Source organism: Loxodonta africana, chromosome 22 (genome assembly GCF_030014295.1).
Source record: "Loxodonta africana isolate mLoxAfr1 chromosome 22, mLoxAfr1.hap2, whole genome shotgun sequence".
Lineage (NCBI taxonomy): Eukaryota > Metazoa > Chordata > Mammalia > Proboscidea > Elephantidae > Loxodonta > Loxodonta africana.
The window spans coordinates 76131260-76157305 of NC_087363.1; the positions used below are offsets into that span (position 1 = coordinate 76131260).

Consider the following 26046-nt stretch of genomic DNA (forward strand, 5'->3'; position numbering starts at 1 on the left):
CTGCTCAACAAGCTGTCCTGATGATCACACGTGCTTTTCTGTTTAAAAGTTCATGGGCATTCCTAATTCTGTTTTTTGAACACACTCTTTTGAATAAGTTTCACATTCTGAAATGGCTCTTGGGCAGATGTTGTACCAGAATAAAACAATTTTCTAACTGAGGACTACAACAGGTAGGCCTAATTCTGGATAAAAACTTGAGTAGTTTATATTCCAACACCTGTGTCTTTCCTGTCTTTCTTGTCTACCCATCTCATCTTTTAGTAGCCAAACTCTCTGCTCCTACTCAGGCAGACACAGAATTTTTATGCTGTCTGAGTTTGCCTGGGACTGAAGTTTCTGGAGACACAGGACTTTGAGGGGTAAATTCAGGATAATCTCAGGAAAACTGGGATAGCTGGTCACCCTATGCCTACCAGTTCCAGACAATTTCAGGGTCTTCTTGTCCTCCTCTTTCTCTTCAATTCTGAGCATCCATTGCTAGAATGTCCCCAGGCCCTGTCTGTCCTGGTTGCAGACAGTGAATGCATAGACCTTTACTTAAAGGGTGATACTCTGTTTTGCCTCCCAGGTGTTATGTTTATATTCTTAACCATGAGCTTTCTAGAGTTCCAATCTCAAAGACACTGTAAGGACCTTAGGCCAAAGGGTGGCTTGGGAAATTAATTGGCTCAACTTTCACAACAGGTGGGCTTCCTACATGTAGGCTCAGCAACACTGCTGGACTGGAAGTCTGTGTGGCACTGAAAGGGGTACCATGAGCATTCCTTGCCACACTGCCCAGTTCATCATTGTCCTGCCCATAAGCACAGGATAAAGGGATCCAATCAGGAAGAGCCAAAGATTTATGAAACATTCATAAGTATCTGTGCCCTGGAGAAAACTGTGCAGAGCTAAGTAAGAGACAAACTTAAACCATAAAAAGAAAGTTTTGACCTTAATTGGTGGTTTGTCATTCTTCATCCTGGGGTACACGTCTGAAGCCACGGCCTGGGACAGTACCCCCAGGAATGGAAGGTATTGCTGCAGTGTCTTGGCCAAGGTAACATCATTTTCCAGGCTGTACGTCCTTTCGTTACCAATGCTCTGTTTTGAGGCCCTGAAAAGCAAGAGAATAAAAAGACTAAATCACACTTGTGCTTAGTATCTGTACACACCATTCTGGGGGAATGAGAGAAACCTGTCAGAAGACCTGGTCTCAGGATGCCCAGGCTGAGAACACAGATGTGTGGTTAAATCTGCACAGCTTATTGAGCACCTCTAGCTTTGCTGCTCAGTAACTGTGAAATTCGAATTCCCGACTTAGTTTCCCTGAGCTTCAGTTTTAACAAAGAAGGAAGGCTATTAGGGCCTAACTCAGAGCTGCTGTGAGGAATTAAGGTGCAACTCCTAGAAGAGGGGCTAGCATTTCGCATGTCCTCAGTAACTGGCACCTCTGACAGCCTAGGACAGTAGATAAAACTAATATTCAGGCAATAATTAGAGAATAATCAACTGAACAGTACCAGCTATGAGTTCAACAAGAATTCTGAGAGACAGAGTAAGCAAGAATGCATGGTAACCTTGGTGCCTGAGACAAATCTCAATGAAGAGATAGACACTGCATCAGGCAAATGTGAGAGGAGAGCAAGGTTATTACTGTGGGAAAAGGCAAGAGGGCAGGGACCGCAGGAGCAAAGATGTAGTGCTGGGAATGAGAGTGACACTCAATGGGCTTACGGGGATCCCCCAAGACTTTATAAGTAAGTCAGGCAGGAATGGAAGAAAGGAACTTGAAAGCCAGGCATTACTTCTTTACTCCAGCAAAGGGAGGGCTGGCACAATATGTTAGAAAGATCCCAAATACAGAGTCAGAAACCTGAAGTTGAGCCCTGGCTCCATCAGCTCATTGCTGTGAGACTTCTGGAGTCTCAGGTCCCCCATGCATAAATTGTTCAGAGGCAGAAGGGGAATAAGGTAGTGAAAGACTTGTATATGGTAGGCACTTGTTGGCAGAATACTAGTCCCCCAAAGATGCCTGGGTCATCATTCCTGGTACCTGTGAATAAAAAAAAAAAAAAATAGGCTAGGGGAATTAAGGTAGCAGAGAGAATTAAGGTCACTAATCCGCAGACCTTAAGATCGGGAAAGCATCTTGAATAACCTGGGTGGCCCAATGTAATCACCCAGGGCTCTGAAAAGTAGAAGAGGGAAGTAGAAAAGCAGACATGATGATGTGAGAGGGACTTAACCTACTGTTGCTGGCTTTGATGATGGAGGAAGGGGGCCAGGAGCCAAGGAACATAGGCAGCCTCTAGAACCTGGAAAGGGCAAGGAAACGGACTCTTTCCTAGAGCTTCCAGAAAGGGATACAATCCAGTGAGCCCTGTGTTGAGCTTCTAACCTACAGGACTATAAGATAATAAATTTGTGATGTTTTAAGCCACTAAGTTTGTAGAAACTTCTTACAGCAGCAATAGGAAGTGGATACAGTACTTATAGCACTGCATTGTGGATATTATTTTTACCAAAAAACTATTTATGAATCACTACCTGAATCAACTCAATGGCAATGGGTTTGGTTCTTTGGTTTTTACCTATATGCATGGAACATGATGCATTTTCTGATTTTATTCTCCAGGTGGAGGTGACACCACGGAAGGAGTACTCATTTTGAGGTGACGCCATAGAAGGAGTACTCATTTTGAGGCGATGCCATGGAAGGAGTACTCATTTTGAGGTGGGAATGGCCTCATGTCAGAGTCCCTGTAAGGAAGGAGGAGTCAGGTGCAGATGGCAGCTGGGACATGCAGGCATGAACTGGCCAGAACTTGCCAAAGACTGAAAAGAAAAGGGTGAGTCTGGGAGACAAATGAAAGGGTAAATCAAATGTTGTTATTGTTAGCTGCCATCAAGATGGCCCCCAACTAGTGGCAACTCAATGCACTATAGAACAAAACGTTGCCCAGTCCTGTGCCACCCCTATGATCAACTGCAGATCAGACCATTGTGATCCACAGGGTTTTCATTGGCTGGTTATCAGAAGTAGATATCCAGACCTTTCCTCCTAGTCTCTTAGACTGGAAGCTCTGCTGAAACCTGTTCAGCCTCATGGCAACACACAAGCCTCCACTGTCAGGTGGTGGCTGCTTGTGAGGTGTATTGGCTGGGAACTGAACCCTGGTCTTCCGCATGGAAGGTGAGAATTCTACCACTGAACCACCAATGCCAAAAACCCCTAATTATGCTTAAAGCCATCAAGAGAACTGACTCATTTCCCAGCTTAGACAGGTCATCACTAGCTAAGTGTGGCTGTAACAAAAGATGTTGAGAAAATAACGAGGTAGTTACTGAAACCAGCAGAAATCCACTGAGAAAGTCAGGACAACAGGTGCTTATAACTAGCACCCCACTAAACAGATGTCAGAACTCATCAACAGCCCACATTTACTCCTGGGCAGTGGAGGTGTAGGGCGGGAAGAGGGGAGGGATGCCTTCAAGGTCCAGCTTCCCGTCTAGATTTTGTCTCTGTCCTCTCGTTAGCTGTGGCTTGCCGAGAGCTAGCCAGGAGCAACAGGAGACAGCTTTCCAAAGCCCTGTAAACGGACAGCATATTTTTCCTCGCCTGCCCATCTCATAGTCCAAACCTCTGAGCACAGGCCCCAGTGCTGAGAATTCAGGAGGCCCAGAACTGCCCTACCCAGATGTCTACCTTTGCTCACATACACATCAACTGTCCTGAAAGGTCCCAGAAGACGTGTGTCCTATATGAGGAGAGAAATGGAGAAAAGGAAGACTGATATAACAACAAGGATTAAAACAAGAAGAAAACACAATGAAATCCAAAGATCTATTAACTCTTCAGCGTTAACGACTGGTAAGTGCTCACCAAAATGATTATGAATTCCTTTTTTTTTTTTTTGCCATTTTTAAATTGAGCACCTTGTTTACATCTACATGAAAAGATAGGAATTGAAGTGTAAGACAGTGTGTCTGACAGGTGTGCACTGCTTCTGGCCCAGCTCCGGCTGCAGGCATTCCATAGACACATCTTACTCTGAGTTCTGTTACCCTCAGAAATGTTTCCGGGTTCCACTGCTTAATTAAATCCACTTTCTCTATCAGGGCTTTCCTCCATGGAAGTCAGATCAGTTCAAGTCTGACATTTGTTCTCTCTCCAGGCCCTTATATTTCATAGTCCAGCCCCCACCAGCTTTCCTCACCTCCTTCTCCTAGCACAAGACCCTCAGGAAAAACAAACAAAAAAAAATGCCATTGAGTTGACTGCAACCCCACATGTGTCAGAGCAGAACTGTGCTTCATGTGGTTCTCAACGGCTGATTTTCAGAAGTAGATCACCAGGCCTTTCCTTCCAGCCATCTCTGGGTAGGCTCAAACCTGTTGGATAGCAGCTGAGAGCATTAACCTTTTGTATCACCCAGAGTCTCCATGAGGACCCAGTGTTCACCACATGCCCTGTGATCACAGCCTTGGGTTGCTCCATCTGCTTCTTCCCAGCCCCAGGGAAACACTGGCATCAGGGCCCTTCTTGCCTAGGACAAGAGGTCAGGCTATTTTTGTGAGAGGTTAAGGCCCAGCCTACTTCAGAGTCCCTTGGCCTAACCTGTGTCCCAGCAGAATTTTCCACAGCCTTGATCTGCTGAGCACTGTATTCTATAGCAACTAGCTCAACGGCTACTTCTAGTGCTCTCTAACATACTCAGAGCTGTGCAGCAGCTGGCAAAGAATTCCAGGGTACAGTCCTACCACCAGACCCATGCCAACAATGTCCTACTACGGCTGGTAAGTTGCAAGTTAAAAGACAAAACCAAACCAGTTGTTGTTGAGTCAATTCCAACTCCTGGCAACCCCATCGTGCAGAGTAAAGCTGCCCCCATAGGGCTCTCAAGGCTGTGATCTAACGGAAGCAGATCACCAGTCCTTTTTTCTGAGGCACACCTGGGTGGGTATAAACTGCCAACCTTTTGGTTGGTAGCTGAGTGCTTAACCGTTTCCACTACCCAGGGCTCCCTAATTGCAGCTTAGAGTCATAATTAAAGCTCAGAGCTCTGCATACACCATTGTAGTCCCAAGCCCACAAGTGCAGTTCCCATAAAAGTTCTTCACTGGCAATCCAGAAACCTCAACAGTCCTTTCCACCATACATGCTTTCAAAACAGGGTCCACCAATATCTATCTCTCAGTAATCAATAAATCAATAAATTTGAAGAACACCATCAACCAAATTGACCTGACATTAAAGACCTTTATACACAATCACTGCATAATTCATATCTTTTTCAAGTTCACATGGAACATTCACCAAAATAGATAATATGGGGATTATAAACTAATAAACTTCAAAATACAGAAATCTTAGAGTACGTTCTCTGAATAAAATAAAATAAATTAAAAAATCAATTAGATACCAGTAATGTATCTAAAAAAGCCCCAAATATTTGAAAGCTAAACAGCATTTCTAAATAGCTCATGGGTCAAAGAAATTGTCACAGGAACATTAGAAAATATCTGTGTTTCAATAATAATTAAAACACAACATATCAAAACTTATGGAATGCACCAAAGGCAATGCTTTAAAAGAAATTTATACCTTTAAATGCCTATATTAAAAATTAAAAAAAGTTTAAAAACCAAGGATCTAAGCTTCCACCTTAAGGAGCTAGAAAAAGAATAGTATCTTAAACCCACAGTAAGTAGGAGGAAGTAACAGTAAAGGGCAGAAGTCAATGAAATAGAAAACAGACAAATGAGGAAGTTAACAAAGCCAGAGGTGACACTATAAAAATATTAATAGAATTTATAAACTTCTAGCAAGACCAACCAAGAAAAAGGGAGGTTGCTTGGTTGGTTGGTTAGGTGCCATCGAGTCGGTTCTGACTCATAGCAACCCCATGCACAACAAACAAAATGAAACACTGCCCGGTCCTGCGCCAACCTTACAATCGTTGTTATGCTTGAGCACATTGTTGCAGCCACTGCGTTGGGGGTCTTCCTCTTTTCCACTGACCCTGTACTTTGCCAAGCATGATGTCCTTCTCCAGAGACTGATGCCTCCTGACAACATGTCCAAAGTACATAAGATGCAGTCTCGCCATCCTTGCCTCTAAGGAGCATTCTGGTTGTAGTAATTCTTCCAAGACAGTTTTATTCGTTCTTCTAAAAGTCCATGGTATATTCAATACTCTTCATCAACACCACAATTCAAAGGCTGATCAGTTCTTCTTCTTCCGTCTTCCTTATTCACTGTTCTGCTTTCACATGCATATGATGCGATTGAAAATACCATGGCTTGGGTCAGGCGCACCTTAGTCCTCAAGGTGACATCTTTGCTCTTCAACACTTTAAAGAGGTCCTTTGCAGCAGATTTACCCAATGCAATGCATCTTTTGATTTCTTGACTGCTGCTTCCATGGCTTTGATTGTGGATCCAAGTAAAATGAAATCCTTCACAACTTCAATCTTTTCTCCATTTATCATGATGTTGCTTATTGGTCCAGTTGTGAGGATTTTTGTTTTCTTTATGTTGAGGTGCAATCCATACTGAAGGCTGTGGTCTTTGATCTTCATTAGTAAGTTCTTCAAGTCCTCTTCACTTTCAGCAAGCAAGGTTGTGTCATCTGCATAAAACAGGTTGTTAATGAGTCTTCCTCCAATCCTGATGCCCCGTTCTTCTTCATATAGTCCAGCTTCTCAGATTATTTCCCAGCATACAGATGGAATAAGAATGGTGAAAGAATACAACCTTGAGGCACAGCTTTCCTGACTTTAAGCCAATCAGTATCCCCTTGTTCTGTCCAAACAACTGACTCTTGATCTATGTAAAGGTTCCTCATGAGCACAATTAAGTGTTCTGGAATTCCCATTCTTCGCAGTGTTATCCATAGTTTGTTATGATCCACACAGTCGAATGCCCTTGCATGGTCAATAAAGCACAGGTAAACATCCTTCTGGTATTCTCTGCTTTCAGCCAGGATCCATCTGACATCAGTAGTGATATCCCTGGTGCCACATCCTCTTCTGAAACCAGCCTGAATTTCTGGCAGTTCCCTGTCGATACACTGCTGCAGCTGTTTTTGAATGATCTTCAGCAAAATTTTGCTTGTGTGTGATATTAATGACATTGTTCTATAATTTCCACATTCGGTTGGATCACCTTTCTTGGGAATAGGCATAAATACGGATCTCTTCCAGTCAGTTGGCCAGGAAGCTGTCTTCCATATTTCTTGGCATAAACAAGTGAGCACCTCCAATTACCAGTATTAGGAATGAAACAGAAAATAGCAATACAGATTCTGTAGATCAAAGGTTGATAAAGCAACATTATGGACTTTATGGCAATAATTTCAACATTTAAGATAGCATGAATGATATTTCTAAATGTGTACCATTTTCTTTAGCTTGCTTTATTTCCAATGAGAAATCTGTAGTCACCTTTATCTTTTTCTGTCTGCATGTAATGTCTTTTTTTTCTCTGAGTACTTTTAATGCTTTCTTCTCTCTATCACTTTTTTTGAGCAATTTAATTATGCTTCTTGGTCTTCGTGTTTCTTTTTCTTGGGGCTCACTGAGCATCTTGGGTCTATTAGTTACAGTTTTATCATATTCAGTAAAAATTTGGGCCATTATTTCTTCTGTTTCTCCTATCTCCCCTCTCATTCAGACTTTAATTATACATATATTTGGCCCACTGATGATCTTTTTCTAAGTAATATTTTTCTCTGATTTCTTTTTGGTAGTTTCTATTGCTATGTCTTCAAGTTAAATATTTTCTTTTTCAATGTCTAATCTGTTATTAATTCTATCCATGTATTTTTTTATCTTCCATGTTGCTACTTAGATCTTCCATGTCTCCACTTAATTTTTTGAACATATAGAATATCTAATAACTGTTTTAATGTCCTTCTGTTCATCTGTGTTCTGTGTCTACTCTGATGGCTTGATTTTTCTCCTTACTATGGATTGTATTTTCCTGTTTCTTCATGCCTATTAATCTTTGATTGGTTAGCACACATGATTAATTTTATCATATGCGGTGATGATAGTTTTGTATTCCCATAAATACTCTTTTTTGGGGGGGCATGCAGTGAATTTCCTTGGGAACTGTTGAATCCTTCTATGTCTTACTTTTATGATTGGTTTGACAGGACCAGAGTAGCACTTACCTGTGGCTAATTATTTCATACTACTACTGAGGCAAGACTCCTTTGAGTACTTGTCTAAGTCATCTAGTGCTGCTATAACAGAAATACCACAAGGGGATGGCTCTAACAAAGAGAAGTTTATTCTCTCACAGTAGGCTCCAAGTCCAAATTCAGGGTGTCAGCTCCAGGGGAAGGCTTTCTCTCTGTGTCAGCGCTGGAGGAAGGTCCTTGTGATACATCATTCTTCCCTTGGCCTGGGAGCATCTCAGCACAGGAACCTCAGGTCCAAAGGACGCACTTTGCTCCCGGCACTGCTTTCTTGGTGGTATGAGGTCCCCATGTCTCTCTGCTTGCTTCTCTTTTATATCTCAAAAGAGATTGGCTTAAGATACTACCTAATTTTGTAGACCTCATCAATGTAACTGCTGCTAATCCATCTTATTACATCATAGTGATAGGATTTACAACACATAGAGAAATCACATCAGAAGACAAAATGGTAGACAATCATACAATCATACAAGAGAATCATGACCTAGTCAAGTTGACAGATACTTTGGGGGGACACAATTCAATCCATGATGGTACTCTACCCAATTACTGTAAATTATGAGATCTTCCAGTGTAACTGGTGGGAAGAGGCACTATGCCACACCCTGTGCGAACGTCAGGTCCTATTCCCTCTCATTATTTTTGATGTATCTTTCCTTGGATTTGGGTAGTTTTCTCATACGCATGTGCTGATGAGTACTCCACTGAATACTCAACAGTTACCCACTGACAATCTCTAGGGTTTTCTCTAGGGAGCTCTCTTCTCTCTAATACTCTGATATGTGAACTCTAACTGCCTTGGCCTCTCCTGACTCTCAGCTCCATCTCCTCAACTCTTGCAGTCCAGTAAGCTCACTCTGTATCAAACCCTCCATCACTGCCTGAAAATTCTCTCCAGGCAGTGACTTGGGGCAATCATACGACTCACCTATTTGTTTCCTATCTCTCAAAAACCACTGTGCTTCACTTCCTAGCATCTAGTGTCTTGAATACAATTGTTTCATATATTTGGTCTGCTTATTTTTATTTGTTTGTCCCTGTTACTCCATCTTGTTCAGAAGCAGGAGTGAAGCTTTATTCTTTCATTTTATTGTTGGTGTTCTATTACTATTTTAAAACATATTTATTGAGGAATAATTCATAGAAAATACAACTGACCAATTTTAAGTGATGATTTTTTCCCATCCCTTCCTCCCCCCATCCACTGGTAACTACCTATCTTCTTCTATCTTCATGGATTTACCTATTTCAGATACTGTATATAAATGGGATCATAAAATATTTGTCCTTCTGTGTCTGGCTTATTTCACTTAGCATAATATTTCAAGGTTGATCCATGTCTTAGCATGAATCAGTACTTCATTTTTCTTTACAGCTTAAAAATACTCCTTTGTGTGCATATACCCTGCCATTTGTTTCTCCATTCATCTCTTGATGGGTGCTTGGGTTGTTTCCACCTTTTAGCTATTGTGAATAGTGCTGCAGTGAACATTGGTGTACATGTGTCTTTTTTTTTTTTGGAGATAACTATGTTTATTATTATTTTTTATTGTACTTTAGATGAAGGTTTACAAAACAAACTAGTTTCTCATTAAATAGTACACATAATGTTTTATGGCATTGGTTAACAATCCCATGACATGTCAACACTCTCTCTTCTTGACTTGTGCTCCATATTATCAGCTTTCCTGTCCCATTCTGCCATCTAATCCTTGCCCCTGGGCTGGTGTGCTCCTTTAGTCTCATTTTGTTTTATGGGCCTGTCTCATCTTTGGCTGAAGGGTGAGCCTCAGGAGTGACCTCATTACTGAACTAAAAGGGTGTCCGGGGGGGCCATACTCTCAGAGTTTCTCCAGTCTCTGTCAGGCCAGTAAGTCCGATCTTTTTTTTGTGTGTGTGAGTTAGAATTTTGTTCTACATTTTTCTCCAGCTCTGTCTTGGACCTTCTATTGTGACCTCTGTCAGAGCAGTCGGTGGTGGTAGCCAGGCACCATCTAGCTGTACTGGACTCAGTCTGGTGGAGGCCATGATAGATGTGATCTGTAAATCATTTGGACTAATCTTTCCCTTGCTCTGGCCTATAGGATCACTATGAGTCGGAATCGACTCGACGACATTGGGTATTGGGTTCCCTTGTATGTTTAGTTCTCTTCATTATTTCTTGCTCCCAAAGGGGTGAGACCAGTGGAATCCCTTAGGTGGCCACTCAAGGCTTTTAAAACCCTAGACGCTACTTGCCAAAGTAGAATGTAGAACATTTTCCTTATAAACTATGTTATGCCGATTGAGCTAGATGTTCCTCAAGACCATGGACCCATAGCCCTCAGCCCAGCAATTCAGTCCCTCAGGGAGTTTGGATGTGCCTATGGAGCTCCCATGACCTTGCCTTGTACAAGTTGTGCTGTACTGTGTAAAGTTTCAACCTTCATCAAAGCCACCACTTATCTATTGTCTGTATAGCGTTTTTCCATTGCCACTCCTCCCCTCCCTCATAACCATCAAGGATTGTTTCTTTTTGTGTGTAAGCTTTTCATGAGTTTTTACACTAGTGGTCTCATACAATATTTGCCCTTTTTTGGTTGACTTATTTCATTCAGAATAATGCCCACCAGATTCATCCAATGGTGTACCTGTGTCTTTTTGAGTTGCTGATTTTTACTTTTTGGGGTCTATACCTACATACCTATGAGTGGAATTGCTGGGTCATATAGTGTTTCTATGTTTAACTTTTTTAAACTGATTTCCACAGCAGCTGTACCATTTTACATTCCCTCCAGCAATGTACAAAAGTTCTGATTTCTCCACATGCAGATTTATTCTGCATAATTCCAAAGAGGATACCACTCACATGTCCATCAAGAGGAGGATGGATAAACAAATCATGACATATTCATACAGTGGCATACTATTCAGAAGTTAAAAAGAACGAACTATTGACACATGTAACAACACATAAATCTCAAAAACAGTTTATTGAGTGAAAGAAGCAGTCTTAGATGAGTTTGTATTATATAATGTGCTAAAGGAATTCATAGTGATAGAATTCATAACAGTAGTTGTCAATGGTGGTGAGAACTGGCTAGGAGGTGGCATAAGGAAACTTAGGTGGTGATGGAAATATTACATTTATTGTTTAGTGTTTCAGTTACTCAGATGTTTACATTTGTCAACTCATCAAACTGCACACTTCAGATTTGTCATTCACAATATGTAAATTTTACTTTAATAAAACAACCAAAAAGGGGAAAATTCACTGTTATTTGGGTAGTGGTCCCAGGTTTCTAGCTTTGCATTTGTCAAGTAAACTAGAATCTCTCATACAACTAACAGCCCCTGACTCAAAGACTACCTGTGTTAGTTTCCTATTGCCACTGTAACAAATTACCACAAACTTTGCAGCTTAAAACAACACAAATTCATTATTAAACAGTTCTGGGAGTCAGAAGTGTAAAATGGGTTCCCAGGGCTATGTACCTTCTGGAGGCTCTAGGAAAGACTTTTTTTCCCTGCTGTTATGGATTGCATTGTGTCCCACAGAAAGACATGTTGAATTCCTAACACCTGTGCCTTGTTTGGAAATAAGGTCTCTGAAGATGTTATCAGTTAGCATGAGTTCATACTAGAGTAGGTTGAGTCTTCATCCAATCTGAGTGATGTCTTTATAAAAAAAGGAAAGAGACTCAGAGAGAAAAATAGAGGGAAGACAGCCATGTGAGACAAAAAGGCTTTTTCCCTAAAGGCTGCAGAGAGAAGATGGCCATACCAATACCCCAAATTTGAACTTCCAGCCTTGAGAACTGTGAGACAATAAATTTCTATTCTTATAAGCCACCCAATGTGTGTGTGTGTTTTGTTTTGTTTTTTTTTTGCTATGGCAGTGACAGGAAACTAATAACTTGTCTTTTCACATATCTCCCTAAATTCTTTGGTTTGTGGCCTCCACCTCTAACTTGAAAGACAGCAGCAAAACAACTTCTTTCCTCTCTGATCTCCTGCTTCTTTCTTATAAGAACCCTTGTGACTACAATAGGCCTGTTCAAATAATCCAGGGTAATCTTACTTTCTCAAAATATTTAACTCAATCACATCTACAAAGTTCCTTTTCCCATGTAAGGCAATAAATCCACAGGTTCCCAGGATTAAATTGTGAAAATCTTTGGGAGGCAGCATTATCCAGCCTACTGTAGCCCACTGTTTGCCCCCAAAGAGTCCCATTGTCCTTATGAAAAATACATTCACTCCACCAAATGTCCCAGAAGTCTCAATCCATTAAAGAATCAACTAAAGTTCAAAATGTCATCTAAGTCTCATCAGCTCAAAAGTCCAAAATCTCATCATCTAAATTAGGTATGAGTGAGGCTCTGGGTATAACGCATCCTGGGGTAAAATTTCTTTCCATCTATGGAACTGAGAAACTAGAAAACAAGTTACCTGCTCCCAAAGTAAAATGATGGGACAGGCATAGGATAATAGTCACAGACATTCTGGCTGAAAAAAGAAGAAATAAAAGGAAAAAAGGAGTCTAAGTCCTAAGTAATTCTGATATCCAATTGGACAAACTCCATTGGGTTTCAAGGCCTGGAAATAATCTTCTGTGGCTCGAGGCTCCACCCCTGAGGCCTTTGACTCCATCCTCTGTACCTACAGCTCCATCCTTGGAATCACCCTTCCTTTTCATACAAGGTAGCACATGCCTGAAGCTGAGTACTTCTATCAGGCTGTTTCTTGCCTGTAGAAATTTGGGAGTTGACATTCCTTAATTTCATTCTCTCTGTCCCTGTCAGCCCAAGCTGGCAGTGTTTTTGCTGATATAACATTCTCATAAACCTTGTGGGTCTCCCATGTATGTTACAGGGATTCACTCCATTAGACAAGAGGCTCTTCCCCAGACCTTTACTGGGTATCTCATCTCTATGTATGACTTCTGATAAGATGGCTGAGGGGATCAATGAGTCACATGTATAATCCCTTTAAAGAGACTTCTGTGTGGCAGAATACTCTGAACTTGTGATTCTTCCAAGGCACTAGCAAAAGATTGTCCATCCATACTCTTAGCTTTCTCTCCAGAGCACACTTTCTTGACAGTGAATCTCCTAATTTTAGTGTCTTTTACAATCTGGATAAGCTTAGAATTCCCAAATCACCAAGTTTTGTTTCCTTTTTGGAAACCTTGATGGCATACTGGTTAAGAGCTATGGCTGCTAAACTAAAGGTCGGCAGTTCAATCCACCAGGTGCTCCTTGGAAATCCTATGAGGCAGTCCTACTCTGTCCTATAGGGTTGCTATGAGTCAGAATCAACTCAACGGCAATGGGTTTGGTTTTGATTTCCTTTTTACTTGAAAGTTCTTCCTTCAATTTGTCTTTTTCCTCTCACATTTTACTATAAGCAAAATGGCTTTTTTGTGGTCACTGACAATAGATCTCTGTAAATGGAAATGCCATTCAGCCAATTGTCCAACCCATAAACCTAGAAATCACTATTATACTTGCTGTTCTCTCATCAAGTCCTCTGAGTTTAACCTCAAAAATATATCCACATCCATCCACTTCTCTAGCCACTATGAAATCAGATTTGAACAGCTCATGTCTGTTTGTACTGCTTGTACTCTTGCCTGCTCCATCTCCCAGAAACCAGAGTAATCTCTGTAAAAAGTAAAGCAAGTTACATAACTCATTGCTTAAAACTCCAATCATTTCTCAATTCCCTTTCTTAGCTCAAAGATGACTTCCATGACAATCCAATCTAAAGTATGTCCTAGTCATTGTTTATTACATCATGATGTTATTTTCTTGTTGATTTAAGTAGATACTTTTCATGCTAGATAGCCCTTCACTAGAATGTAAATTGCTTGATGTTCACTGCTATAATCCCAGAATTTAAAACAGAGCCTATTGAAAAAAAAAAATATATATGTGTTGACTGAATGAATGAACTTGGATACATCCATACTAGGTTAATGCAGAATTATCTTAAAACACTAGCACTTCACATATTAACCTGTTAAATGACACTGAAAAGGAAGTTAGCATAACAAACTAATCGGTGTGGTGGAATGGGAGTGTAATAGGAGTGAACTTAGTAGAAAGAAAAAAAAAATTTCTTGTTTACTCTTTTTTTAAAAGAAAGTGTATTTTTTAAATTATATTTAAACGTAATACTCTCAGGAAAATTTCTTCTGTAGAAAGCAGACCTCTTCGACAACGACAAATACTATTTATGTAGAGCTACCAGTCAGAATCCACTCGATAGCAATGGGTTTTTTTGTGTGTCAACTATCCTTCACTTCAAATTGTGCTCTCTATATCAAACCCGGTGCCATCAAGTCGATTCTGACTCATAGCGACCCTATAGGACAGAGTAGAACTGCCCCATAGAGTTTCCAAGGAGCGCCTGGTGGATTTGAACTGCTGACCTTTTGATTAGCAGCCGTAGAACTTAACCATTATGCCACCAGGGTTTCTGCTCTTTATATTAAAAAAAAAAAATTTTTTTTAATATAAAGTGGATGCTTAATCAATGCTGTAGCTGATTCCTGAGTAATAAATAATTATATCACCTGACTTTTCCATAGCATTTTTTTTTTTAATGTGCTAAACTCACTTGATCTTCATTTAGGTGGGTTTAAAAAAATTTTTTTTAATTAATTGCCAGCAGTACCCTTTGCATTGAGCAAGAATACCCCTGCCTACAACTTACAGGATGCCAGCATGTGATATAGAAAAGTCGAATATGTGAAGGATGCAGACTCATATTGCTATTTTCTTCATTTCTTCCTATTCTTTCTCTGCTAATTTTGTGTTTGGATAGCCTTGGCTTTTAAATAATAATTTTATTTTTCACTTGTTTACAAGTGTGCTAAATATGATAAGAAGTTTATGACAGTTTTAGAAAATAAGCTGTTGGTAACACAGAAACAGCCAGCACTGAGATCCAGAACTTGGAATGCGAGACTGCAGATGCTCACCTGGCACAGGTGAATACTTAAGTGAATTCTCAGCTCCTTGAAGGCCTTTGCCCCTTTTTCTGTTTTTATGGCTTCTTTTAAGGCCTCTTGGTGCCCTGGTAACATAATGGTTAAGGTTAAGTGCTCGGGTGGTAACTGAAAGGTCAGCAGTTCAAACCCACCATTTGCTCTGTGGGAGAAAGATGTGGCAGTTGGCTTCAGTAAAGATTGTAGCATTGGAAACACTGTGGGACAGTCCTACACTGTCTTACAGGGTCCCTGTGAGTCAGAATTGACTCAACAGCAACAAGGTCTTTTTTTTTTTTTTTTTTTTTAATCCGTATGCTTGAAAGAGCTGGGAGACTTTCATCTTTGCATATTCATACAGCTTATTTCCTAAAACTTGTACGCTAGTCCATGCCCAAGATGGTGGAGGTGGGGTAAAGCGAGTCTGTTCAGGAAGAATTACACACTGTGATGTGCCACCTCCACACCCTCTTCAGGTGTTTGGGAGTTTTGTCAGCTCAGAGTGCAGTCCCTCTCCCAATGCTGCTCTCCACAGAAGAAATCTGCCTGATCCAACTTTGTGCACCATCCTTGGGGAAATCTGTATCCAATGACTGTAGAAAAACACACGTCATCTTGTCTCAGTGGGACAACTCTTTCCCCAGAGCTCCCCAGGGAAGGCACAGAACTACTGAGGACTTTGATGCTATTGCATCACAGTTCAGCTTCTCCTGCCAAATCTTGTTTCCTTCATTCACTACACGTTGTTTTTCCCATTGCCTATAAACTTGCTGCATGCAAATTTCAGAATCTCAGAATCTGTTTTCAAGGAACCCAACTAAGACCTAAATCTTTGTGTACCATGAGGGTCATCCCCTTGACAAGCCAGAAATCTGCTGGACATGAGAGTGACTCCAGAACCTTCCCCACTGGCTTGGATGTTATTGGTTCAGAAGCTCCACACACCTTAAGAAGTTGGTATTATCATCCCTATTTTGCAGTTAGGAAAATCAAGTCCTCGTTCATCAGAAATTAACATAAAAAAAAAAATTCCCCTAAAACTGAAAAAACAAAAATTGACCGTTCTTCCCAATCCAGAATTTAGCTTCATCAGTATTTCACCAGCCTCATCTACATTTGCCAGCCCCAGAGTGGTGTACAACAGCTTATTTAGGAGGCTGGTGTAGTGAGCATTTAGTGTGGGCACTATCATCAGCCTGCCACCTGATTTCCTTAAGTGTAGGAATAACACCTTTTTGACTATACACTGATACAGATGTTACATTCTAGCTGAAAAATAAGAAAAGTGCTTTATAAAATAAAATGTTTTTTATTTTCATTGTAACAAGAATTTTGCAGTGACCACATGGTGAACTCAATGTGTGTATGTGTGGTGATCTCAATATATACAAAGATACATATATATATGTAGTGTGCCTATATAGGGTCACTGAGAGAATCAACTTGATAGCAATGGGTTTGATTTTGTTTTTTTTTGGTATGTATATGCATACATATATATACACACACACACCAAAATATATATGCACACAAATGTGTGTGTAAATACATATACCTACCTACCTGTTGCCATATATAGATATACTGTTGTTATTAGGTGCTGTCGAGTCCATTCCGACTCACAGTGACCCTATGTACAACACAACAAAACACTTCTGAGTCCTGCGTCATCCTCACAATTGTTGTTAATGCTTGAGCCCATTGTTGCAGCCACTGTGTCAATCCATCTCATCGTGGGTCTTCCTCTTTTTCACTGAGCCTCTATTTTACCAAGCATGAAGTAGTTCTCCAGGGGCTGGTCCCTCTTAATAACATGTCCAAAGTACGTAAGACAAAGTCTCACCATCCTCGTTTCTAGGGAGCATTCTGGCTGTACTTTTTCCAAGGCAGATTTTTTTGTTCTTCTGGCAGTCCATGGTATATTATATATTCTTGGTCAACATCATAATTCAAAGGTATCAATTCTTCTTCAGTCTTCTTTACTCATTGTCCAGCTTTTGTATGCATAGGAGGCAAATGAAAACACCTTGACTTGGGTCAAGCACACCTTAGTCCTTAAAGTGATATCTTAGATTTTCAACACTTTAAAGAGGACTTTTGCAGCAGATTTGCCCAATGAAATGCATCTTTTGATTACTTGACTGCTGCTTCCATGGGTGTTGATTGTGGATCCAAGTAAAATGAAATCCTTGACAACTTCAATCTTTTCTTTATCTCATATGTTGCTTATTGGTCCGGTTGTAAGGATTTTTGTGTTCTTTATGTTAAGCTGTAATCCATATTGAAGGCTACAGGCTTTGATCTTCATCGATAAGTGTTTCAAGTCCTCTTCACGTTCATCAAGCACGGTTGTGTCATCTGCATAGCTCAGGTTGTTAATGAGTCTCCCTCCAATTCTGAAGCCCTGTCAGGCTTCTGGGAATATTTGCACAGCACACACATTGAACAAGCATGGTGAAAGGATACAACCCTGTCGTAAACCTATCCTGTTTTTTTTTTTTTTAATTTACAGGGTTTTTTTTTTATTGTGGTTTAAGTGAAAGTTTACTAATCAAGTCAGTCTGTCATACAAAAACATATACACACCTTGCTATGTACTCCTAGCTGCCCTCCCCCAATGAGACAGCACATTCCTCCTCTCCACCCTGTATTCTCCATGTTCATTCAGCCAGCTCCTGTCCCCCTCTGCCTTCTCATTTCTCCTCCAGACAGGAGCTGCCCACAGTCTCATGTGCTTACTTGAGCCAAGAGGCTTACTCCTCACTAGTATCATTTTCTGTCTTATAGTCCAGTCCAATCCCAGTCTGAAGAGTTGGCTTTGGGAATGGTTCCAGTCTTGGGCTAACAGAAGGTCCAGGGTCTCTCTAGTTTTAGACCATTAACTCTGATCTTTTTATGAGAATTTGAGGTCTGTATCCCACTGTTCTCCTGATCCATCAGAGATTCTCTGTTGTGTTCCCTGTCAGGGCAGTCATCCTTCGTAGCTGGGCACCATCTAGTTCTTCTGGTTTCAGGCTGATGTAGTCTCTGCTTCATGTGGCCCTTTCTGTCTCTTGGGCTCATATTTACCTTGTGTCTTTGGTGTTCTTCTCTCTCATTTGCTCCAGGTGGGTTGAGACCAATTGATGCATCTTAGATGGCCACTTGCTAGCGTTTAAGACCCCAGATGCCACTCAATAAAGTGGGAAGCAGAACATTTCCTTAATACATTTTGTTATGTCAATTGCTATAGATTCCCCTGACACCATGGTCCCCAGACCCCAGCCCCTGCTACTTGGGTCCTCAAAGCCTTCAGTTGTGTTCAGGAAACTTTTTAGGTTTTGGTTTAGTCCAGTTGTGCGGACTTCTCCTGTATTGGGTGTTGTCTTTCCCTTCGCCTAAAATAGTCCTTGTCTACTACGTAATTAGTGAATACCCCTCTCCCTCCCTCCCTCCCACACTTGTAACAATTAAAGAATATTTTCCTCTGTGTTTAAACTTTTTCTTGAGTTCTTCTAATAGTGGTCTCATACAATATTTTTCCTTTTGCAACTGACTAATTTCACTCAACAAAATGCCTTCCAGATTCCTCCATGTTATAAGATGTTTCAGGAGAGTAGGGGTCAAGATGGCTGACTAGGTAGATGCTATCTCGAATCCCTCTGGCAACACAGACTCAGAAAAACAAGTGAATCGATCACATACATGACAATCTACGAACCCTGAACAACAAACACAGATTTAAAGAGTTGACCTGAGTGACAGAGACGGAGAACGAACAACTACGGGGAAGCAGCGACTGTTTTTGGAGCCTGGAGCCAGCGTCCCAGTCAGGTAACCTTGGCGCCGGGCTTAGGACTGGGCACAGGGGAGCTGAACACGACATCTATGACAGCGCAAACACGGGGTGCAGCCCTACCCCCGTGAACTGACCCCAAGAGGGGGCCCAGCCGGTCCAAGCCGGCAGCGTGGCGATGAGGCTGGTGGGAGGAGACGTCCCCGGGAGGCAGTGACTGGTTTTGGAGCCAGGAGTGCAGCATCCCAGCCGGGGAACCTTGGCGCTGGGCTTTAGACTGGGCACAGGGGAGCTGAACACGGCATCCGATCACAGCGTAAAAATGGGGCACAGCCCTACTCCCCTGAACTAACCCCAGGAGGGGGCCCAGCCAGTCCGCGGAGGCGGCACGGCGACGCAGCTGGTGGGACGAGAAGTCCCCGGGAGGCTGCGACTCATTTTGGAGCCGGGAGTGCAGCCTCCCAGCAGGGGAACCTTGACGCTGGGCTTTGGACTGGCAGCAGAGCATCTGACCGTGGCTTCAGTGGGTCAGACCCTCGGGGACAATCTCCACACAGCCAGTACACATAGGCGACACACTCCTCGGGAATCTCAGATAAAATAGTCATCCTAAGCAAGATAACCAACTTTGGCTATATTCCGGGGTACTACTCTCTCCTATTTTTCTGAACCCTCCCCTTCCCAGGCGGCTTCATTAACATTGGAATTTCCTCAGCCAGAGGGAGAACGGCTCCGGCTCCGCGGCTTTGCTTTTTCCCTTTTTTTGGTCTTTTCCTAACCCATTCTTCTGGCCTGAGAGAAGCAACCACAAAAACCCCAGGGACCAAAAATCCTTCCCTAACTGGACTAAAAACACAGAACCAGCTCCAGCCAAGCATATATGATCCAAATCTCTGGCTTTCATTCTTACAGGGAACAAGGTGGCTGTTATAATGCAAAGGCAATTCTGATAGGGATCTGACTGCATTTTTTTTAGCGGATTTACTAGAAAAACAAGTTTCCCAAGTCTGATATCTCTGCTTATTCAACAGAGCCCTCACTGACCCACAACAGGGAACTGAGGGCTGAAACTCCCCCCAGACCACCTAGCCTCTTGCCTTAGGGGTCTAAGGAGGGTGACACCTACCAATCAGTAGAAGTACTTGCATTGGGGGCCTAAGGTACAGCTGCAGAGCCCTCCCACCAAGGTGCTATAGGAATAGAGACACACCTACCTCACTGACACTTGGGGGAAGCCTGTCAGCATCCTGCCCCTCTGGAGTGTGAACCCCAGCTGCTAATAGAATCTGGCACACACAACTATCACCACTGCTTCTCGAGGTGGATAGGTGTTAGGGTGCAGCACACACTTGATGACCCAAAATCAGATTCTGCTCAAGAATAGTGAATAGACTCAGGCATATACATCTGGCAACAGACCAAACCAGCTGCTAATAGGTCATAAGTAAGTCAAGGGCTACAACAAACAAGACAGCACAATCTAGTAGCCCATCCATGTATACTGAAAGAAAACAAAACAAGATAAGACTCATTGAGCAAATATAGAATAAATCACTACTATATATTTTTTTACATATATATTAGTGATGGCTCGCAGACAGCAGTCGATATCAAACCACATAAAGAAGCAGACCATGACAGCTTCTATAATCCCCCAAACAAAAGAATCAAAATCTTTCCCAAATGAAGATACAATCCTGCAATTATCAGATACAGAATATAAAAAACTAATTTACACAATGCTTAAAGACATCAGGGATGACCTCAGAAATGAAATAAGGCAACCTGCAGAAAAAGCCAAGGAACACACTGATAAAACAGTTGAAGAACTCAAAAAGATTATTCAAGAACGTAGTGGAAAAATTAATAAGTTGCAAGAATCCATAGAGAGACAGCATGCAGAAATCCAAAAGATTAACAATAAGACTACAGACTTAGACAACGCAATAGGAAGTCAGAGGAGCAGACTTGAGCAATTAGAATGCAGACTGGGACATCTGGAGGACCAGGGAATTAACACCAACATAGCTGAAAAAAAATCAGATAAAAGAATTAAAAAAAAAATGAAGAAACCCTAAGAATCATGTGGGACTCTATCAAGAAGGATAACTTGCGTGTGATTGGAGTCCCAGAACAGGGAGGGAGGACAGAAAACACAGAGAAAATAGTTGAAGATCTCCTGACAGAAAACTTCCCTGACATCATGAAAGACGAAAGGATATCTACCCAAGATGCTCATCGAACCCCATTTAAGATTTATCCAAAAAGAAAAACACCAAGACATATTATCATCAAACTTGTCAAAACCAAAGATAAAGAGAAAATTTTAAAAGCAGCCAGGGAGAAAAGAAAGGTCTCCTTCAAGGGAGAATCAATAAGAATAAGTTCAGACTACTCAGCAGAAACCATGCAGGCAAGAAGGCAATGAGATGACATATACAGAGCACTGAAGGAGAAAAACTGCCAGCCAAGGATCATATATCCAGCAAAACTCTCTCTCAAATATGAAGGAGAAATTAAGATATTTACAGATAAACACAAGCTTAGAGAATTTGCAAAAATCAAACCAAAGCTACCAGAAATACTAAAGGAAATTGTTTGGTCAGAAAACCAATAATATCAGATACGAGCACAACACAAGGTCACAGAACATCCTGATATCAACTCAAACAGGGAAATCACAAAAACAAATTAAGATTAATTAAAAAAACATGCTCAAAACAGGGAATCATTGAAGTCAATATGTAAAAGATCACAATAATCAAAAAGAGGGACTAAATACAGGTGGCAAAGAACTGCCATATGGAGAGGGATACAAGGCGATATAGGACAATACAAGTTAGGTTTTTACTTAGAAAAATAGGGGTAAATATTAAGGTAACCACAAAGAGGTATAACAACTCCATAACTCAAAATAAAAGCCAAGAAAAACGTAATGACTCAACAAACATAAAGTCAAATACTACGAAAATGAGGATCTCACAATTTACAAAGAAAAACATCTCAGCACAAAAAAGTAACTGGAAAAATGAAATTGTCAACAACACACATAAAAAGGCATCAAAATGACAACACTAAACACTTACTTATCTATAATTACGCTGAATGTAAATGGACTTAATGCACCAATAAAGAGACAGAGAGTCTCGGACTGGATAAAGAAACACGATCCGTCTATATGCTGCCTACAAGAGACACACCTTAGACTTAGAGACACAAACAAACTAAAACTCAAAGGATGGAAAAAAATATATCAAGCAAACAATAACCAAAAAAGAAGAGAAGCAGCAATATTAATTTCTGACAAAATAGACTTTAAACTTAAATCCACCACAAAGGATAAAGAAGGACACTACATAATGACAAAAGGGACAATTGATCAGGAAGATATAACCATATTAAATATTTATGCACCCAATGACAGGGCTGCAAGATACATAAATCAAATTTTAACAGAACTGAAAACTGAGATAGACACCTCCACAATTATAGTAGGAGACTTCAACACACCACTTTCGGAGAAGGACAGGACATCCAGTAAGAAGCTCAATAGAGACACGGAAGATCTAATTACAACAGTCAACCAACTTGACCTCATTGACTTATACAGAACTCTCCACCCAACTGCTGCAAAGTATACTTTTTTTTCTAGCGCACATGGAACATTCTCTAGAATAGACCACATATTATGTCATAAAACAAACCTTTGCAGAATCCAAAACATCGAAATATTACAAAGCATCTTCTCAGACCACAAGGCCATAAAAGTAGAAATCAATAACAGAAAAACTAGGGAAAAGAAATCAAATACTTGGAAACTGAACAATACCCTCCTGAAAAAAGACTGGGTCATAGAAGACATTAAGGAGGGAATAAGGAAATTCGTAGAATGCAACGAGAATGCAAATACTTCCTATCAAAACCTCTGGGACACAGCAGAAGCAGTGCTCAGAGGCCAATTTATATCAATAAATGCATACATACAAAAAGAAGAAAGAGCCAAAATCAGAGAACTGTCCCTACAACTTGAACAAATAGAAAGTGAGAAACAAAAGAATCCATCAGGCACCAGAAGAAAACAAATAATAAAAATTAGAGCTGAACTAAATGAATTAGAGAACAGAAATACAATTGAAAGAATTAACAAAGCCAAAAGCTGGTTCTTTGAAAAAAATAACAACATTGATAAACCATTGGCTAGACTGACTAAAGAAATACAGGAAAGGAAACAAATAACCCGAATAAGAAACGAGAAGGGCCACATCACAACAGAACCAAATGAAATTAAAAGAATCATATCAGATTATTACGAAAAATTGTACTCTACCAAATTTGCAAACCTAGAAGAAATGGATGAATTCCTGGAAAAACACTACCTACCTAAACTAACACAATCAGAAGTAGAACAACTAAATAGACCCATAACAAAAAAAGAGATTGAAACGGTAATCATAAAATGCCCAACAAAAAAAAGCCCTGGCCCGGATGGCTCTACTGCAGAGTTCTACCAAACTTTCAGAGAAGAGATAACACCACTACTACTAAAGGTATTTCAAGGCATAGAAAATGACAGAATACTACCCAACTCTTTCTATGAAGCCACCATCTCCCTGATACCAAAACCAGCTAAAGACATCACAAAAAAAGAAAATTACAGACCTATATCGCTCATGAACATAGATGCAAAAATCCTCAACAAAATTCTAGCCAAGAGAATTCAACAACGTATCAAAAAAATAATTCACCACGACCAAGTGGGATTTATACCAGGTATGCAAGGCTGGTTTAATATTAGAAAAACCATTAATGTAATCCACCATATAAATAAAACGAAAGACAAAAACCACATGATCTTATCAATTGATGCAGAAAAGGCATTTGACAAAGTCCAACACCCATTTATGATAAAAACTCTCAGCAAAATAGGAATTGAAGGAAAATTCCTCAACATAATAAAGGGCATCTATGCAAAGCCAACAGCCAACATCACTCTAAATGGAGAGAGCCTGAAAGCACTTCCCTTGAGAACGGACACCAGACAAGGATGCCCTTTATCACCGCTCTTATTCAACATTGTGCTAGAAGTCCTAGCCAGAGCAATTAGGCTAGACAAAGAAATAAAGGGCATCCGAATTGGCAAGGAGAACGTAAAATTATCTCTATTTGCAGATGACATGATCTTATACACAGAAAACCCCAAGGAATCCTCCAGAAAACTACTGAAACTAATAGAAGAGTTTGTCAGAGTCTCAAGTTATAAGATAAACATACAAAACTCAGTTGGATTCCTCTACATCAACAAAAAGAACATCGAAGAGGAAATCACCAAATCAACACCATTCACAGTATCCCCCAAGAAGATAAAATACTTAGGAATAAATCTTACCAAGGATGTAAAAGACCTATACAAAGAAAACTACAAAGTACTAGTGCAAGAAACTAAAAAGGACCTAAGTAAGTGGAAAAACATACCTTGCTCATGGATAGGAAGACTTAACACAGTAAAAACGTCTATTCTACCAAAAGCCATCTATACATACAATGCACTTCCGATCCAAATTCCAATGTCATATTTTAAGGTGATAGAGAAACAAATCACCAACTTCATATGGAAGGGAAAGAAGCCTCGGATAAGTAAAGCATTACTGAAAAAGAAGAAGAAAGTGGGAGGCCTCACTCTACCTGATTTCAGAACCTATTATACAGCCACAGTAGTCAAAATAGCCTGGTACTGGTACAACAACAGACACATAGATCAGTGGAACAGAATTGAGAACCCAGATTTAAATCCATCCACATATGAGCAGCCGATATTTGACAAAGACCCAGTATCAGTTAACTGGGGAAAAGATAGTCTTGTTAACAAATGGTGCGGGCATAACTGGATATCCATTTGCAAAAAAATGAAACAGGACCCATACCTCACACCATGCACAAAAACTAACTCCAAGTGGATCAAAGACCTGAACATGAAGACTAAAACGATAAAGATCATGGAAGAAAAATAGGGACAACCTTAGGAGCCCTAATACAAGCCATAAACAGAATATAAAACATTACCAAAAATGACGAAAAGAAACCAGATAACTGGGAGCTCCTAAAAATCAAAGACCTATGCTCATCTATAGACTTCACCAAAGAGTAAAAAGACCACCTACAGACTGGGAAAGAATTTTCAGCTATGACATCTCCGACCAGGGCCTGAGCTCTAAAATCTATATGATTCTGTCAAAACTCAACCACAAAAAGACAAACAACCCAATCAAGAAGTGGGCAAAGGATATGAACACGCACTTCACTAAAGAAGATATTTAGGCAGCTAACAGATACATGAGAAAATGCTCTTGGTCATTAGCCATTAGAGAAATGCAAATGAAAACTACGATGAGATTCCATCTCACTTCAACAAGGCTGGCATTAATCCAAAAAACACAAAATAATAAATGTTGGAGAGGCTGCGGAGAAATTGGAACTCTTATACACTGCTGGTGGGAATGTAAAATGGTACAACCACTTTGGAAATCTATCTGGCTTTATCTTAAACAGTTAGAAATAGAACTACCATACAACCCAGAAATTCCACTCCTCGGAATATACCCAGAGAATTAAGAGCCTTCACACAAACACATATATGCACACCCATGTTTATTGCAGCCCTGTTTACAATAGCAAAAAGCTGGAAGCAACCAAGGTGTCCATCAACGGATGAATGGGTAAATAAATTGTGGTATATTCACACAATGGAATACTACGCATCGATAAAGAACAGTGAAGAATCTGTGAAACATTTCATAACATGGAGGAACCTGGAAGGCATTATGCTGAGCGAAATTAGTCAGAGGCAAAAGGACAAATATTGTCTAAGACCACTATTATAAGATCTTGAGAAATAGTGTAAACTGAGAAGAGCACATACTTTTGTGGTTATGAGGAGGGGAGGGAGGGAGGGTGGGAGAGGGTTTTTTACTGATTAATTACTAGATAAGAACTGCTTTAGGTGAAGGGAAGGACAGTACTCAATACATGGAAGGTCAGCTCAACTGGACTGGACCAAAAGCAAAGAAGTTTCCAGGATAAACTGAAGGCTTCAAAGGTCAGCGGAGCAA

General features: G+C 40.6%; 1 protein-coding gene across 1 annotated transcript in view; it reads right to left on the bottom strand.

Annotated features, from left to right (window-relative positions):
- Positions 1–26046, bottom strand: part of PTPRN2 (protein tyrosine phosphatase receptor type N2) — a 1410930-nt gene that overhangs the window by 1182152 nt on the left and 202732 nt on the right. Inside the window, exon 4 of the mRNA XM_064274265.1 lies at positions 937–1099. Within this exon, the coding sequence (XP_064130335.1) occupies positions 937–1099 (163 nt within the window). The remainder of the gene's footprint in view (positions 1–936; positions 1100–26046) is intronic.